Source organism: Panthera leo, chromosome A1 (assembly GCF_018350215.1).
Source record: "Panthera leo isolate Ple1 chromosome A1, P.leo_Ple1_pat1.1, whole genome shotgun sequence".
In the NCBI taxonomy this organism is placed as follows: Eukaryota; Metazoa; Chordata; class Mammalia; order Carnivora; family Felidae; genus Panthera; species Panthera leo.
The window spans coordinates 137,420,545-137,438,081 of NC_056679.1; the positions used below are offsets into that span (position 1 = coordinate 137,420,545).

Sequence of the window (17,537 nt, forward strand, 5' to 3'; positions counted from 1 at the left end):
TTTTAGAGATAGAAAGAATGCTATCAGGGGAGGGGCACAGAGAGAGGGAGAGAGAGGACCCAAAGTGGGCTCTGTGCTGACGGCAGAGAAATGGACACGGGGTGCGAACTCACGAACCGTGAGATCATGACTTGAGCTAAAGTTGGACGCTTAACCGACTGACCCACCCAGGCACCCCGTCATCCTTTTTTTTCCTGACCTTTCTTCTACTTTGCTTCTCTTCCTTAATCTCTATTGCAGGCTCAGCTACTTCCCCTGACCTGAAAGTGTAGAAGTGCCCCAGAGCTTTTTGTTCGGTCCCCCCTCCTCTCTTCTCTCTCTGTGATCTCCTCTATATTTGTTGATGATCCTCAATGTTGTCTTCAATGCAACCTCTGTCCTGAGCTCCCAAATCATACATCCAGGTGCCTGATGGACATTTCCACTTGGATTTCCAATAGGCACCTCAGCCTAACCTGGCCAATCAGAACACTTGGGTCCCCTCCTTCCTTTCTCCAGAACAGCAGCTCTTCCTATCTTTTCCACCTCTGTGGCACCATTTTACACCTACTTCTCAGGCATAACTGCTAGATCATCCTTGATTTCTTTCTTCCCTTCATACCCCATGCCCAATCCATTAGCAAATTCTGTTAGCTTCACAATCAAAATAGATCTTAAGCTTGACTGCTTCTTCTTTTCACTTCCACTGCTGTCAGCTAGTTCCTGCGTGTCCTCTCTTGTCAGGACTATTGCATCTATGTTTTGAGTGGCCTCCCAGTTACCACCCTCTCATCCTTTCACCCAGAGCAGTCAATGTGATCTTTTAAAACATAAACCATGTATCTCTGCAGCTTTAAAACCCTCCATTGGCTTCCTATGCCACTTAGACTATGAACCAGTCTCTCCGTCCTTGACTCTGCTTTCATCTCTTATCATTTCCCATTTGACCACCACTCCAACTATGCTGGCCTCCTTTCCACTTACTTGAACACATCAAGCTCATTGCTAACTCTGGGCCTTTGCATTATTTGATCCTTCCACATGGACCTCTCTGCCGACATTTGCATGGCTGTTTCCTTTGGTTCATTCAGTTTGCTGCTTAAATGTCGCTTCCTTAGGGATGCCACTCCAGGTGGAGAAGAAGTCCCCGCTCCCTGCCTCAATCTATCCCAATTATATGTCATAGTATGTATCACTATCCTTAGGGCCTGTCTCCCCACACTTAGTGCCATGAGAATAACGAAGTTGTTTGTCTCTTTTACTATGGGACTGCCCAGTATTTAGAAGAGGGCCTATATGTGTACGGTAAATGTTTGTTACTCTTCCTTCCCCTCATTTGTCCAAGAAACTCAGGGACTATCCTTCTTACCAGTACACTGTGTTACTGCTGATATCTAGTGCTACACAGTTGCACAAGGTGCACTGAGGTCTCTGCTCAGGCCTCAGCAAATCTTCAAGGGAGACCAAGCCCACCCCCCTATATTCTTAGCTCACCCAAAGGTGCCTCTTCTCTTGGGCTCCTATGGTTATAATCCCTAGTGCTCTGTTCTCCCAGTTCCCATACATAGCCAGCTCCTAGGGGGCTAGCTGCTCCCAGAAGCCCTGAGTTTTATAAGTGGCTCTGGAATCTACTCCCCCAGGGACCCAAAGACCTCTGTGCTAATGGAAGAAACATCCTGTGAATTGAGGTCAGTTTCCTGCCTGTTCTTTGACGTGGCATCATCTCTTCCTCCAGAATGAGATGTACTTTCCAGTGGACTCTCTTATCATGCTGTCTGTGAAAGAAACATAAAACACCTGACAGGTTTTTGAAGGGTTTACAGTGCTAGTGATCACAGGGAACCCAACACAGTTTTCAAAAGTAAGAAAAGACAGGGGTGTCTTTTTTTTTTTAATATATTTTGAGAGAGAGAGAGAACAAGCGGGCAGGGGCCATGAGAGAGGGAGACAGAAACCCAGGCAGGCTCCCTGCCGTCAGCACAGATCCTGATGTGGGACTTTGAACTCACGAACCACGAGATCATGACCTGAGCAGAAATCAAGAGTTGGACGCTTAAGCCATGGACCTGAGCCACCCAGGCACCCGTCTTGTCACTTTTCTTGAAAAGACCGAAAGAGACAGAGACAAAGAGGGGGTAGGGGGAGAGAGAAAAAGAAAAAGAAAAAGGAAAAAATTGAATTTCTTTGAGAGGTTCAGAACAAACAGTTCACGTATTCATTTAATAAATGTTTATTGGTTTTCAGCTATATGCCAGGCACTCTTCTAGGTGCATTATTTTGCAATTGTCATTGTCTCTATTGTTTTCTTTCTTATGAGTCTATATTAGATTGTGAATTTCTTAAAAGCAGAGGTAGTCTTTTCATTGTATTAAGTGCCCGATAATTGTCTATTGCCTGAATAAATGAGAGGAGAGAGTTAGTGAAAGACTTAGGGCAGATTTGGCCCAATTACATCTATATTCAAATGAAAACAAAGAACAGTGATTGCTCTTTAAATTGTACTATGTTATTACGTTAAAATAAATTTAGATGTTTAGTAATTGTCATAATCTCACCACCCTAACACACACATTTTTCATGCTTGCTTTTGATTTTTGTCCATTTGCACTCATAGTTTTTTATACACATAACTTTAATGTATTTCCCATGTCATCTTCTGCCTTTCCACTTATTAAGGACAAACATATTTATATGTTTTTACATTATCATACTCTGTACATTTATGACTTTCTGTAATTTACCAATTTCTCTTTTCTTACTTTATAAAAATTTAAAGGGGCGCCTGGTTGGGTCAGTCGGTTGAGCGACTGACTTCGGCTCAGGTCATGATCTCACGGTTTGTGAGTTCGAGCCCCGCATCCGGCTCTGTGCTGACAGCTCAGAGCCTGGAGCCTGCTTCTGATTCTGTGTCTCCTTCTCTCTCTCTGCCCCTCCCCCACTCATGCTCTGTCTCTCTCTCTGTCTCAGAAATAAATAAACATTAAAAAAATTTTTTTAAGTAATCTCTACACCCAATGAGGGGCTCAAACTCATGACCTCGAGATCAAGAAATGCGTCCCCTGTCTCTTCTTTTGAAAACTGTTTGGGTTCCCTGTGATCACTAGCACTGTAAACCTCTGAACAACCTGTCAGGTGTTTTATGTTTCTTTCACAGACAGCATGATAAGAAGAGTCCACTGGAAAGTACATCTCATTCTGGAGGAAGAGATGATGCCACATCAAAGAGCAGGCAGTCAATTCCAGGTACACTCAGGAGAGGAGAAGGGTGTGCCTAGCAAGCCGCTCTGAAATGAGAAGAGTGTGTGCAGGGTGATATTTAGCTCCATTCTGGACTTTGATTAGCATGTTTCTGTCTCCTGGCCCTTGTATAGCAGCCTGCCTGGATACCATCTGCCAAGCTTTTGCGTTTCTTTCTGTTTTGCGTAAAGTTTTTGCTTTCAGTATGCTGCTATTGAGTAAGGAAAACCAAGAGAACACCAGACTTCAGGGATCTACTTCTTTCTCTTCTGCCTTTTAATGACCCTCAGTCCTTTTGCGGCTTGTTATCATCAAGTACAAGATAAGTACAGAGGACTACCGCATCTGACACAGGATGCTCCCCTTTCAAGAAGTTAGGAAATAGGAGAGGTTTATAAAAGCTTCTCATTTGCAAAATGGGAAAAATGTGTTTTACTTTATAGGCAACTCTTCTGAAACAGAACTAGTTTTACTTATTTATTAAAAAAATTTTTTTAATGTTTATTTTTGAGAGAGAGCGAGCTAGAGCACCAGCGGGAGAGAGAGATACACAGAATATGAAGCAGGCTCCAGGCTCTGAGCTGTCAGCACAGAGGCTGATGTGGGTCTTAACTCGTGAACCATGAGGTCATGACCTGAGCCAAAGGCAGACACTTAACTGACAGAGGCACCCAGGCACCCCTAGAACAGAACTAGTTTAAATGAAGTAATAAGAAAGCGGCCTTTATAACTAACTGTTGATTAAGGGGGTATGAGCTGTGAAACCAAGATGGGAAATAAGAGATCAAACTAAGGAATGAAAAGGGGATGTTCTCTGAGTATCTTGTCCTCAAATGTTGGAGACAAAGTCATATTTTTGTAAACCAGAGAATGTAGATTTATTTTGTGTTAATTTCTCCTGTCTTATTTGCTACCACTTGTCAAATTACATTATAGCTGTTATGTTATAGCTTTGGATTATAGCATACATGTTTGGGGCAGAGTTTAATGCCGACCAACAGCGTCCCCTGGAAGCATGTTGATAGGAGGTATAATGAGAGAGAGATCCTACGAGGAAGATGAATCTGGTGGTGGGGACACCCAAAAGTTGAAGGCCAACTTGTTTAGAGGCCCTTCGCAAGAGGAGATCTCCTCTGGGAGCCAATCTTGACTTTATTATCTCAATTTAATTTTATTTTTGTTACAAAAGGCAGCTTATCCTTTAAGAAGTATACTCAAGTATACTCAAGCCCCAAAGAATTCTTTCGAAAATATTTAAAATAATGTGAGAAAATTAACTCAAGTAGAACGTCAATAATGCTATTTTTATAAGCTCTAAGATCTAGCACCATATGCAATTAAGAGTATGAGTAACAGATGAATGGGGTTACTGCATATTCAAAGTCTTATCCACCTTGACATTTCTGTGATAGGTTCAATCATTCATCCATTGTTTTGCCATTTATTGAGTGACTCTTAAGTGCCAGGCAAGGAGTGGAACACTGTTATTTGTGTCAGTTTTTTTTTTTTAAAGTTTATTTATTTTGAGAGAGACAGAGAGGGTGCAAGTGGGGGAGGAGGAGGAGGAGGAAGAGGAGAGAGAGAGAGAGAGAGAGAGAGAGAGAGGATCTCAAGCAGACTCCATGTTGTCAGTGCAGAGCTTGATGTGGGCTCAAACTCATGAAACTGTGAGATCATGACCTGAGCTGAAATCAAGAGTCAGATGCTCAACTGACTAAGCCACCCAGGCGCTCCTGTGTCAGTTTTTAATAGTTTTGGAATGTGTTTGGATGAGTAAGGACTAAGCGTTTGGGTCACAAATACTTAATGGCACATATAAGTGAGCTACCCTCTCAGGGCTTTATCTATGCTCTGCCAGGTTGTATGTGCATCCCAGGAAGCTTCACTCGAGAGAACAGAATGTAGCTAATACCACCCACATTTTTCTTCTACTTCACCGTCTTGTCTGAAATTTAGTCACCTTAATCACTGTTTACAATAAATTTCCACAATTTAAATATCAGGCAATTACGGCAGTTTGGTGTTTTAGGTATGGTGTTTTAGCCCCAATGAACCTTGTAAATACCTAAAATACACAGAATATTTATCTTTGTGGTAAGCCTGCCTCTAATATTTATGGGACCAGAGGTAGGAGTACAAACGGAGACTAGCGTACCATGCGCAGTTATGTGAGTACTGTGCTAAACTGTCAGTGTTGCAACACTAAAAAAAGGAAAATCTGTGCTTGATACCACTTTGTTATGTAAAACGGTACTTTGTTATGCAAGAATCTATTGCATTCATGTTGGGAGGAATAATTCAACAAGTTAACTAATTTGTCTTTTAAGCACTTCTGTTGCTCAGATTCTGTCTGAACTCCAAAGCAGTCTCTCTGTGATACGCGCAGCTATCCCACCCACAGATTTTCACAGTATCTTGGAGTTCTACCTTTTGTTTTGAAGACACAGCGCAAGGGCTACGGAGAAGTGTTTCTCACGGGCCTGAATAGTGTTGGTCATGGCAGAGGGTATATGTAGTTATGGGCCAGAGTTCAGCCTCAGCTCAAGAGTGTCAGAGGCACCTATTAGTTTTTTAATAAATAATATGTTAGTAATATGTAAGGTCTTTTAAAGTATGGGTCCAAGATAAGACTTCTCTTCCCCAGGTCTAAGCTGGGTAGTGCCTAGGATTTTAATGCCATGCTTACTTGTAGGGTGATCTAGATGGTTGTATATATTTTTAGAATTTCTTCAGGATGAAGAAAGACAGTGCTAGACTAATGGTTTAGAGAATTGTAGCAAATTTCTAAGTTAGACTTATGTTAGACTTAAGTTAGATGCAAATGATAGTTTCATGAAGACTTTTTAAAGAAAAGGAAATAGCAAACATATACAAAAAGAGTATAGTACTGTATAGTGAACCACCGTATTTCCATTACCTAGCTCTCAACAATTATCAACTCGTGGTCAATCCTGTTTCATCGATACTTCTATTCGTTGTTTCTTCTTCATGGTTATTTAAAAAAAATTTTTTTAATGTTTATTTATTTTTGAGAGAGAGAGAGAGAGAGAGAGAGAGAGAGAGAGAGAGAGAGACAGCATGAAGGGGGGAGGGACAGAGAGAGAGGGAGACCCAGAATTTGAAGCAGACTCCAGGCTCCGGGCTGTCAGCACAGAGCCCCTCACAGGGCTCAAACTCACAACCGTGAGATCATGACCTGAGCCAAAATCAGACGGTCAACCGACTGAGCCACAGGGATCCCCCTCATGGTTATTTTAAAGCAAATCCTAGATGTGTTATCATTACATCCTATATATTTCTAAAAGATATTCTTAAAAAAGATACCATCAAAATACCATTATCCAATTATTTCCAATTCAACAAATACTTTACAGGTTCACCCAGGTGCAAGGTGCTATGTGATTTTTGCTTTTTTATTTTTTTTATTTTTTTTTTTTTTATTTGAGAGAGAGAGCGCAAGTTGGGGAATAGGGCAGAGGGAGGGAGAGAGAGAGAGAGAGAGAGAGAGAGAGAGAGAGAGAGCAGGAGGCGGGGCGGGGGAGGAGGGGAGGGAGAGGGAAAATTCCAAGCGGGGTCCACGCTCAGCACTAAGCCTGAAGTGGGTCTCTGTCCCACCAGCCTGGGATCATGACCTGAGCCGAACTCAACAGTCTGACACTCAAGCAACTGAGCCATCCTGGCACCGTGGTTTTTGCTTTTGAGGTTGAAAAAACACTGTTGTAGTGTTCATTATGTTTCAATCGCAAGATCTGAGGAGGTGTAATATATGTATATAGTTAAAACTACACTAAATCTATTAGTGGGGTTTGGCTTCAAGAACTGTAGACTTTGCATCTAGCTGACCTGGTGACATTGAACTTGAGGCCTCTCCACGAGGATTTCATTTTTTCCCCTAACCTCTGGAAAGCAAGGTGTGGGAAAGGGATTTAGTTTATGTTATGCCAGGACGTGTTTAAACTTGTTTCTTTTTCCAAAATGTACAAGTTGCTAAGAGAACTAGGGGCTTAAATGAACAAGTCCTGGAAGAGACTTTTTTCTTTAACTGCCTGGATCAGGGAAATTCCTTCCTTCGGGGCCACGTTCCTGCTGTTACCCGGACTGGCTGGTTTGCTCCTGGCGTGCTAGAGGTCAGCGGTTTGGGCAGGGGACCTGGTGCTCGGGTGTCCCGCAGCTCCAGCGACTCTCAGGCGACACTGGGCGTCTCCTCCTTTTCCGGCCTCGGAAGGTTTTGTTTTGGTTCTTAGTTCCTTGTTAAGGAAAGGCACCCTGTTGACCAAAGGTTTCCCTGTCTCCTCCCGGTGGCTAGACGCCAAGTTTCTCCTATCCCAGCTCGACCAGACTTGGGTCCCTTCAAGATCCTCGAAGGCCGGGGAAGCAAGTCTTGAGAAGAGGAAAAGAGCAGGCAGCCAGGCTGTCGTACCCAATGCCATTGGCCAGCTCACTTCTTCGCTCCGTTCCTGGGCCAGTACCTATTGTACCGCAAAGGGTGCGGGCAGTCTCCCAGGTGACTCCTCAAGAACCCGGTTCTCCACCATTCCCAAGAGAATACTCAATTTGGCCCAGCCCGCGCTCGCGCGGGATAAAAAGGAAGGTGACCAAATCCCAGGAATGGGACGCGGGGCGCATGCGCAACCAAGGCGGTGGCATTCAAGAGCTCGCCCGCGACGGCAGCCGCTAGGTGGCGCATGCGCCCTGGAGGGTGCGGGCCGGTCTCCGGGAAGAAGGCGGCGGCGGCGGCGGCGGCGGCGGGGAAAGGCGGGGGCGCCGTGGGGGCCGGGCCCGTGTTTACACAGCGGCGGGCGGACGCGGACGCGGAACCCGGCGCGGTGGCGGCAGGATGGTCATGGCGCATTTCGTCGAGAATTTTTGGGTAAGAGAGGGAGGTTGGAAATAGTGTGCGTTTTGGGGTGTGAGGCTTTCTGCGCCTGACGTCGGCCTGTGTGCGCTCCGGGCGGCGGCTGCGGCGGCGGTGGTGGTGGCGGCGGTGGCGGCTAAGGCTTCGCGGGAAGGGCTAGCGTCCTCGTACCGCCGCCGGCTGGGTCCCGCCTGGATGAAGCCAGGCGGGCGACGGGCCGCCGGACGCCGGGTCTCACAGGCTCCCAGCGCTTGCGGGGGCGAGGACTGTCAGCGCGGCCCCTCAACCCACGGTGGGGGCGCCAAGGGGCCGCTCGCCGCCCGCTCTGGGACAAAGCGCCGGATGGGGCGGGAGACGGGACCCAGCCCCGCCGGAGGCTCTGGGCGCCGGGCGCGCCCCGCCGCTCGGACGCGGACGCCGGGCCCGTGGCGCGGCCGCCTCCCGCTGCGCGCTGCCGGCGAGCGCCAGCCCGAGCCGGGCGGTGGGGGGTGCTCGCTTCCTTCCCGCACCGCAGCCCCCATCTTAGCCCTTTTGCCCCCCACCATTTCCATGCGAAATCCTTTGCGGGCTTGGCCTGGATCAGCACTTCCTCTCGGCCTCGCAGCTCGGCTCTTTGGTCTGCGCCCAGGACTTTGCCTCTGGGCCTGTTCACAAAGCGTATAAAAGTTGAATTTAATGTAACTGAATTCCTTGGGCTTAAGTGCACGAAAGACTTCCCCTTGTGCCCTGTGCTCTTTCCCCTTCCTCATTCTTTCCACACCCCTCCTCTTAACTCAGTATTATTAGGTGGTTCTTTGAGAATGACTTCCCAGGCTCCGTGTGGAGTGTTTTTCTGCAGTTATTGTTTGTTGTAATGGGAAGTGCAGTTCGGCCGTGTACAGGAAAGTAACATGTTTACTCAGGTATCTTGGGTGAATTTCATTTTATGTCCTAACATTTGCAAATACTACAGTTCCATTTTAGTTAAAATTTGTGAGTATCTAAAGGAATAATCTTTCAGTGACTAGGAGGTGTGTCTTAAATTCTTATTTTTAAGTGTCTCACATAGACTTAGTAATCAAATCAGTTCAGAGTTATTTGTTTTGAATATTTCTTGTTTTCTGCAAGTGATGTAAACACTAGACAGGGTTTTCTTTAAAAAAAAGCATTAAGTTACAATGCACATACTATATATACAGTGCACTCATTTAAGTGTACAATTCAGGGGTTTTCATATGTCCAGTTACATCACCATCAGTTTAGAACAATTTCATCACCTGAGAAAGAATCCCTGTATCCATTAGCAGTCATTACCTCTTTCCCCCCTAACTTAGCCCTAGGCAACTTATTAATCTATAAATTTCTACCTCTGTAGATGTGTCTCTTTTGGACATGTTATATAAATGGGATCATATGTGTTGTTCTGTGTGACTGGCTTCTTTCCTAAGCATGTTTCCAAAGTTCATCCATGGTATAGCATGTATCAGCACTTAATTCGACTTTATGGCCACACGTTCCATTGTATGTATATACCACATTTTATCTGTTCATCAGTGATGGACGTTTGGTTGTTTCCACTTTTTTTTTTGCTATTTTGAATAATACTGCTATTTTTTGGTACAAGTTTTTGTGTGGAAATAGGTCTTTATTTCTTTTGGGAATAGAATTGCTGGGTCATATTGTTACTCTTTAACATTTTGAGGAATTGCCAACCTGTTCTCCAAAGTGGGTGCACGTTTTACAGTCCCAGTGTCTGATGTTCCAGTTTTTCTACATGCTGGGGAATGCTGTCTTTTTTTTATTATAGTGGATGGGTGTGAAGTAGTATCTCATTGTGGTTTTGATTTCCAATTCTCTGGTGGCTAATAATGTTGAACATCTATTCATGTACTTATTTATATATTTTATTTGGAGGAGTATTCGTTGACTCACCGCCCGTTTTTAGATTCGGTTATTTGTGTTTTTATCATTGAGTTGTAAGAGTTCTTTTTATATTGTGGTTAGTCTTTTATCAGAGAGATGATTTTGTTAATCTTTTCTATGTTGTGGGCTGTCTTCATTTTCTTGAAGGTGCCTGTTTTAAACATGTATTTATTTGTTTTTAAAAATTATTTTTAATTGAAGTACAGTTGACATATTAGTTTCAGGTGTACAGTATTTGATAATTACATGTATTATGAAATGCTCACCAGTGTAAGTGTTCTTACTGTCTTACAGTGTTGCAGTATTGTTGATAGATTTCCTAAGGTGTATTTTTCATCCTGGTGACTTACTCTTTAACTGTAAGTTTGTACCTCTTAATCATCTATTTCACCTATCTCCCACCCCCCTCTTTTCTGGCTACCACCAGTTTTTTCTCTGGATTTACCAGTGTTTTCTGTTTCTTTTTGTTCAGTTGTTTTTAGATTCCACATATAAGTGAAATCATATGGTATTTGTGTTTGTCTGACTTGTTTCACTTAGCATAATGTACCTTAGATCCATCCATATCACAAATGGCAAGATTTCATTCTTTTTTAATGGCTGAGTAATAGTCCATTGTGTGTACATACCACATTTTCTTTATTCATCTATGGATGGACACTTGGGTTCCTTCCATATCTTGGCTATTATAAATCATGCTGGAGTAAACATAGGAGTTCATATATCTTTTTGAATTCATGTTTTCATTTTCTCAGGTATGCACCCAGAGGTGGAATTACTGGATTGTATGGTATTTGTTTTTTTTCATTTTTTGACGAATAGTGTTTCCACAGTGGCTGCACACAAATACACATTCCCACCAACAGTATGCGACTGTTCCTTTTTCTCCATGTCTTTGCCAACACTTTTTGTGTCTTGTGTTTTTGATAATCGCCGTTCCATCTGGTGTGAGGTAGCTTGATACTACCCTTTGAAGCATTGAAGTTTTTAATTTTGATGAAGTCCAGCTTAATTTATTCGTAATCATTTATGCTTTTATTGTTTTATTTAAGAAGTTTTTCCTAACCCACAGTCACAAAGAGTATATACACGAATGTTTTCTTCTATGAGTTTTATAGTTTTAGCTCTTACATTTAGGCCTGTGATCCATTTGAGGTCAGTTTTTGTGTGTGGTGTCAGAAGGAGGTTCAGCTTCATTCTTTTGCCTGTGGATATCTAGTCCCAGTGCCATTTGTTGAAAGGCTCTTCTCTTTTAGTTAAATAGTCGTGGCTCCCTTGTCAAAAATCGGTTGACCATAGGAGTATGGGTTTATTTCTTGACTTTCACTTGTATTCCATTGTCCATCCTTATACTAGTTCTACACTGTTTTGTTTTGATTATTATAGCTTTGCAGCAAGTTTAGAATCAAGAAGTGAGAGTCTTCCAGCTTTGGTCTTTATCAAGATTTTTCTGCCTATTCTGGGTCCTTTGCGTTTTTTCATGAATTTTAGGTTTAGCCTATCAATTTAATTAATTAGTTATTTAATTTTAGTTGATATGTATAACCTGTCAATTTTAGACTTTAGGTTTTACAGTGGCAATTTATAAAACTATTGTGAGGATCATTTAAAATTGGACATTCTTGAATGTTTTGCATGGTTTTTGATAGGTGAATGTGTTCTTGAAGCTTGCTGACTTAATTCCAAATTGTTCATTAAGATTTAAAAAAAAAATTATAGTTTGCTGCAAATTGTACATTAACATTTTAAAGTTATTTTTTGTTTCTGTTAATTGAGCTTTGAACATAGCCTTGTCTGATGTTTTTGGCTATTAAGAATAATGCTTTCTGTGAACATTCTTTGTATTGGTTTTTGGGTGCCCCTGTTTGTCCCTCGTAAGGAAGGGACAGGAATAAATTTGGATATATGAAATTTAGACAGAATTCCTAGTTTAATTTATGGTTTTGTCTTTGCCTTCACTTCCACTGTTGAATACAAATAGTAAAAAAAGATTGCATTTTATTTTACTTTCAAGCCTGGAATTGGGGCTGAAAGCTCTAAACTGGAACTTTAAAAAGCTCCATAGGAGGACTAAATGAACTGGGCAAGACTAGGAACAGGAACTAAATCACTTCTGAGAATTTGATAGTTGTCTAAGACAACTCAAAAATGTACATATTTTAGGACCATTTATAATTTCTTAAAATAGAGAAATTGTAATATTAATTTCACTTTTCTCCCCTAGTATTTAAAGTGGCACTGTCAGAATAAATGAAACTTGTCAAAGTGAGGTAATGGGAAACTCTGAATTTTTAAGTTTCTAATCAAACAACCTATAAATTATTGTTTTCCCTGCAAAGAAAAAGACAAACCTTTTTGTTGTGGCATTTGTTAGAGGAAAGGTTGAATCATTCAAACTATTTTCAAGCCCTTTCGAAAGCAGCACATCCTGCCTTTTTCTTTAAAGTGTAGTTTTTCTTAACTAAAACTGTATCCTACATTACGGATTACTTAATTTTTTACTTTGAAGAGAAAATGTATTTAAAAGTTCCTACAGAACAGGTGTTTTGTTGCTGATTAGTCATTTTTTGCCACGAAGTATAGTGCCTTTGATAATCAAGTTGAAAATGTTTTTCTTTTCCATTAAAATTGGATAACAAAATTAGTTTTGATAGCAGAAATCCACACCATTGCCTTAATATATAAAAACAGTTGTTAACCCTTCAAAAGATAATGTCAGTTTAAAGAGTTATTGCAAATATTATAGTGAGGAAGTGTTTATGTACACTGCTTTTTCAGAGTAAGAGTAAAATTTATAATACTTTTGAGATAGTCTATGTCACCATTGATTGCTCTATAGTAATTAAAATGGCTTTATATTTTTATATAAACCCAGATTATTTAATTCAGGATTTAAATTTTTAATTTTTTTTTTTAATTCCAGTATAATTAGCATACGGTGTATTTTAGTTTCAGGTGTACAGTGTAGTGATTCAACAGTTCTCTACAGGGGTTCCTGGTGGCTCAGTCCATTAAACATCCAACTTCAGCTCAGGTCATGATCTCACAGGTTGTGAGTTTGAGCCCTGAATTGGGTTCTGGGTTGACAGCTTAGAGCCTAGAACCTGCTTTAGATTCTCTGTCTCCGTCTCTCTGTCCATACCCCTCTCATGCTCTGTCTTTGTCTCTCTCTCTCTCAAAAATAAATAAACATTAAAAAATAATTTTAAAAAACGAGTCCTATACATTACTCAGTACTCATCATGGTAACCGTACTCTTTAATCCCCTTCACCTGTTTCACCCATCCTTCCACCTGCCTCTCCTGTGGTAACCATCAGTTCATTTTCTATAATTACTGGTCTGTTTTTGGCTTGTCTCTTTTTTTGTTTTGTTTCTTGAATTCCACGTATGAGTGAAATCATATGGTACTTGTCTTTCTCTGAGTTATTTCATTTAGCATTATGCTCCCTAGCTCTATCCATGTTGTTGCAAGTGGCAAGATTTCATTCTTTTTTATGGCTGAGTAATATTCCTGTGTGTGTGTGTGTGTGTGTGTGTGTGTGTGTGTGTGTGTATGTGTGTATGCTACTCTTCTTTGTCTACTCATCTATATAGATGGACCTTTGGGTTCTTTCCATATTTTGGCTATTGTAAATATTGCTGCGGGGCTCAGGTGGTTAAGTGTCCAACTCTTGATTTAGGCTCAGGTCATGGTTTCATGGTTCATGAGCTTGAGCCTCACCTCAGGCTCTGTGTTGACAGCTTGGAGCCTGCTTGGGATTGTCTCTGTCCCTCTCTCTCTGCCTCTGTCCTGCTCCTGCATGCGTGCACATGTGCTCTCTCTCTCAAAATAAGTAAACTTAAAAATATAATGCTGTAATAAGCATAGGGGTGCATGCGTCTTTTTGAGTTAGGTTTTTTATATTCTTTGAGTTAATGCCCAGTAGTGGAATTACTGGATTATATGGTAATCCTAATTTTAACTTTTTGAGGAATCTCCATAGTGTTTTCCATAGTGGCTCCACCAGGTTGCATTCCCATCAATAGTGCCCGAGTGTTCCTCATTCTCCACATCTTTGTCAACACTTCTTGTTTCTTATGTTTTTGATTTTAGCATTCTGACTGGTATAAGATATCTCATTGTGGTTCTGATTTGCATTTCTCTAATGATGAGTGATGTTGAGCATTTTTTTTTTACGTGTCTGTGGCCATCTGTATGTCTACTGGAGAAATGTCTGTTCATGTCTTCTCATTTTTTAATTGATTGTTTTTTGGTAGGGAGTTGTAAAAGTTTTTTGTATATTTTGGGTACTAACCCCCTGAAATTTTTTTTTAAGGATGGATTTCATTAGTGATAATTATTTAAGGGGAAAAATTAAACAAAACCTGATTTAAATCTTTATAAACCTCATTTTGCGTAACATTCCTAATTTCTGTAAAATATGAAGCATTCTCCCAAAGACGTCAAGTATCCTGTAGCATATATCACATTGTAATGAACTAACGTTTTTAGTTAGGTGACCCTTTGCAAAGATTATTTCCAGTCAGCACATCAAGAATGAAATAATTATCTTGGGTGTTTTTATTTTGAAGTATTTCTTGTCCTTATTTCTTTCATTATTTAACCAGTACAGAAGTCTCATTCCATTTATCTCTTGATTTCCCTGGTATTGTCATGCTTTACTTTTAAATAAAATTGGAGTGCTTAATTATACATCCAAAATTTGATCTGTCATTACATGGATAAACTAGAAGGATTAAAATGTTTTTTAAAAACCTGGAATTGCTATTCATAGGACTTTGGAATGCAAAACGTTATATTTTTGCTTGATTATTTAAATTTAGTATCCTAGATGAGAGACTACCAACTATACATGTGCCCACACACGTATTTTGGTGGGTTATATCCATATGCAAATTTAAGCATATATGTTTTTGAAAATTAGTTGAGGTGATTGTAGAAACCCAGAATAAAGACTTTGTTTTTATTACTTGAAATTTCCAAATACTGTAATTTGTGATATCTCCTTGGGATATGATTCCATTTGGTGATATACGGAAATTTAAGAAGTGTATGTGTATGCATATTTATGTATAGATTAGTTAACAGATTTGCAAAATTTACATGGTTCAGTAAATTTTCAAAAGATACCAAAAGGAATACAGTATAAAATTTCTTTTTTCCCAGCCAGCAAGATCTCCACAAAGGCAGTCACTGTTAACCAATTTCTTCCGTTGCTTTCCAGAGATGATCTCTGTATATACACAAGCAAATTACATACACTAAGTTAAAATGTGTTATTGTATAATTGTTAGCCAGTTAGCCATGCCCAAATTGTTTTCAGCTGCAACAAGCTATGAAAATGTAAAATACAGATTCATCTAACTTGGTTTAAGTAGACCTGACAGGTAGACATTATAAAATCATAGTATTATAGATGACATTAAATTTTATTGTGAGGCACTTAGAATTTTAGGGGGTGCAGTGGTGGTCTGTATTTTTGCCTTAATTGTTGGAGAAATTTGAAAGTGAGAAATTTACTGATTTAGTCTGTATAAGTTCCGTTCAGGGGAAAGATTTTAGAACATTGACATGGAAAGGATAAAATTTTGCTGTCTGGATTCTTTTCTAACACTGCACACTAAATCCTAAATGCTCTAATCCTTTCAGAACTACTTGTTTAGGCGAAAGCATGGGAGAACAGGTATGTTTTTTTTATCATCATGCATATTTGGTTAGCATAAACCCCGTGGAAGTAGTTTTTGAGTTCTTTTTCTTGAGATTATCCATCCTGGTTTCACAATTCTAAAACATTTAACAGAAGCACCCTAAAAAATCCGTATAGGAATATGGTGCCATGGAGACTTAAAGGGAATAAAAGTTTGGTTTTCACTTTAGTGTGGAAAAATGAAAGAATACTAGAGCTGGAAGAATGTTAGTAGCAGTTTGGTCACCAGATAAGCATAAATTGGTCAGATGGGGGGGGGGGCATACAAAAACAGTACAACAGCAACTGAGGCCTAAAATGGTATCTATTGGTAAAGTCGCTAAAGAATATTGCTGGGATAGCCAGATTGAGAGGATTAAATTGAGAAATGATTAGTGAACTGTGTGTTGAAGTTGAGGCATACAAGTCCATCAGTTCTGTCAGGCACATGCTCCTTGATGGAACTGCAGAAGTAAAAGTTATGAAAGATATGACAAGCATATTTGCTTGACTTCAGGGAAAAGATAGGAAGGTACAGTATATGTAAAGCAAATTGGTGATGCTGGATCTTAAAACTACTAAGTGTTAATTTTTATTTGGTTGAAACAAGAACCAGTGAAGATAGTTTTCCTTTTTAATTATATGACCATTATTATGGGATAGGTAGGACACAGAATACAGAAGAAAATTAAAATTATGTATCGCTGTTCCCTGTATCCTCTAAGATTTTCTTTCCAAATACAACATTCATTGGGTGCCTGGGTGGCTCAGTCGGTTGAGTTTCAGACTTCATTTGGCTCAGGTCATGATCTCCCAGCTCATGAGTTTGAGCCTCACATCGGGCTCACTGCTGTTAGCACAGAGCCCACTTCAGATCTTCTGTTCCCCACCCCCCGCCGCCCACCCCTACCTTGCTTGCACTGTCTCAAAAATAAATCTAAAAAAAATATATATATACACATATATATGTGTGTATATATATATATGTGTATATGTATATACATATATATATGTGTATATATATATATACACGCATATATATATGTATACACATATACATATATACATTCACAATAGGTTCTGCTGTATTGTTCTGTAGCTTGGTGTTTTCAAATGAAAACAAGTATCAAGTATTTTTCTCATACGATTAAGTATTCTTTGAAAATACTTTGCGGTGACTTTCATAGGTTTTCATGGAATGCATAGGTAATTTTTAAAACTACTCCCACTTTGAATATTTATTTTTCAGTTTTTTTTCATTTATGAATTATGAGGACTGAAGATTTAACAACATGAACGAGAGATGTCATTTTAAGAATGCCTTCAAATGCACAGATTGAAGAGTTTTTGAGAAACCTGAAATTGTTTTATTTTTTCATGTTGAGGGTAATTAAAATTACATTCTTTAAAGAATATTACAGAGAATTTGAAAATTCTAAAAAAATTATCTCACAACTGTTTGCTTTTGTTATTTTTGTTGAATCCCTATAATATCTATTAGATGGCTTTAAGGATTTAACTAACTGGAAAAGGTGAATTATAATTGAAAAGTTTAGGGAGTATCTGAGGAGTTAGAAAATAATTTTTTTAATATAATAAGATTTATTTCCTTCAGCCAACCAACAGATGTGTTTGAGTGACTTTTGTACCTGCCTGCTCTGACTGCTGAGCAGTGCTCATTTTACATCTTTAATCACTGTTTTCTGCTTTAAAAACATCTTGCCAGTAGTTCTGTAGAATAGTTCTGATGATCATGTGTGAAAATTTCAATGTATAAATAGAAGGTTGACTAAAAGAGTTTGTAACTTGTGGTTAAATGTGCTATTTACTTATAGAAAAACTGCTTACATAAGAGCTAGTGCAAAAGGAAAATGTA

The 17,537-nt window shown here is 40.0% G+C and overlaps 1 protein-coding gene across 2 annotated transcripts in view; it reads left to right on the forward strand.

Moving 5' to 3' along the window:
- Positions 1-7,923: 7,923 nt before the first annotated feature.
- FCHO2 (FCH and mu domain containing endocytic adaptor 2) overlaps positions 7,924-17,537 on the forward strand; it is a 121,163-nt gene continuing 111,549 nt past the window's right edge. The window contains exon 1 of one of the 2 annotated variants that reach the window (XM_042940833.1): positions 7,924-8,086. In XM_042940833.1, coding sequence (XP_042796767.1) covers positions 8,054-8,086 — 33 coding nt within the window. In that variant the 5' untranslated portion in view covers positions 7,924-8,053. Of the gene's footprint in view, positions 8,087-16,952; positions 17,048-17,537 lie in introns of those variants that run through there. The other variant, XM_042940824.1, reaches the window with a different exon arrangement.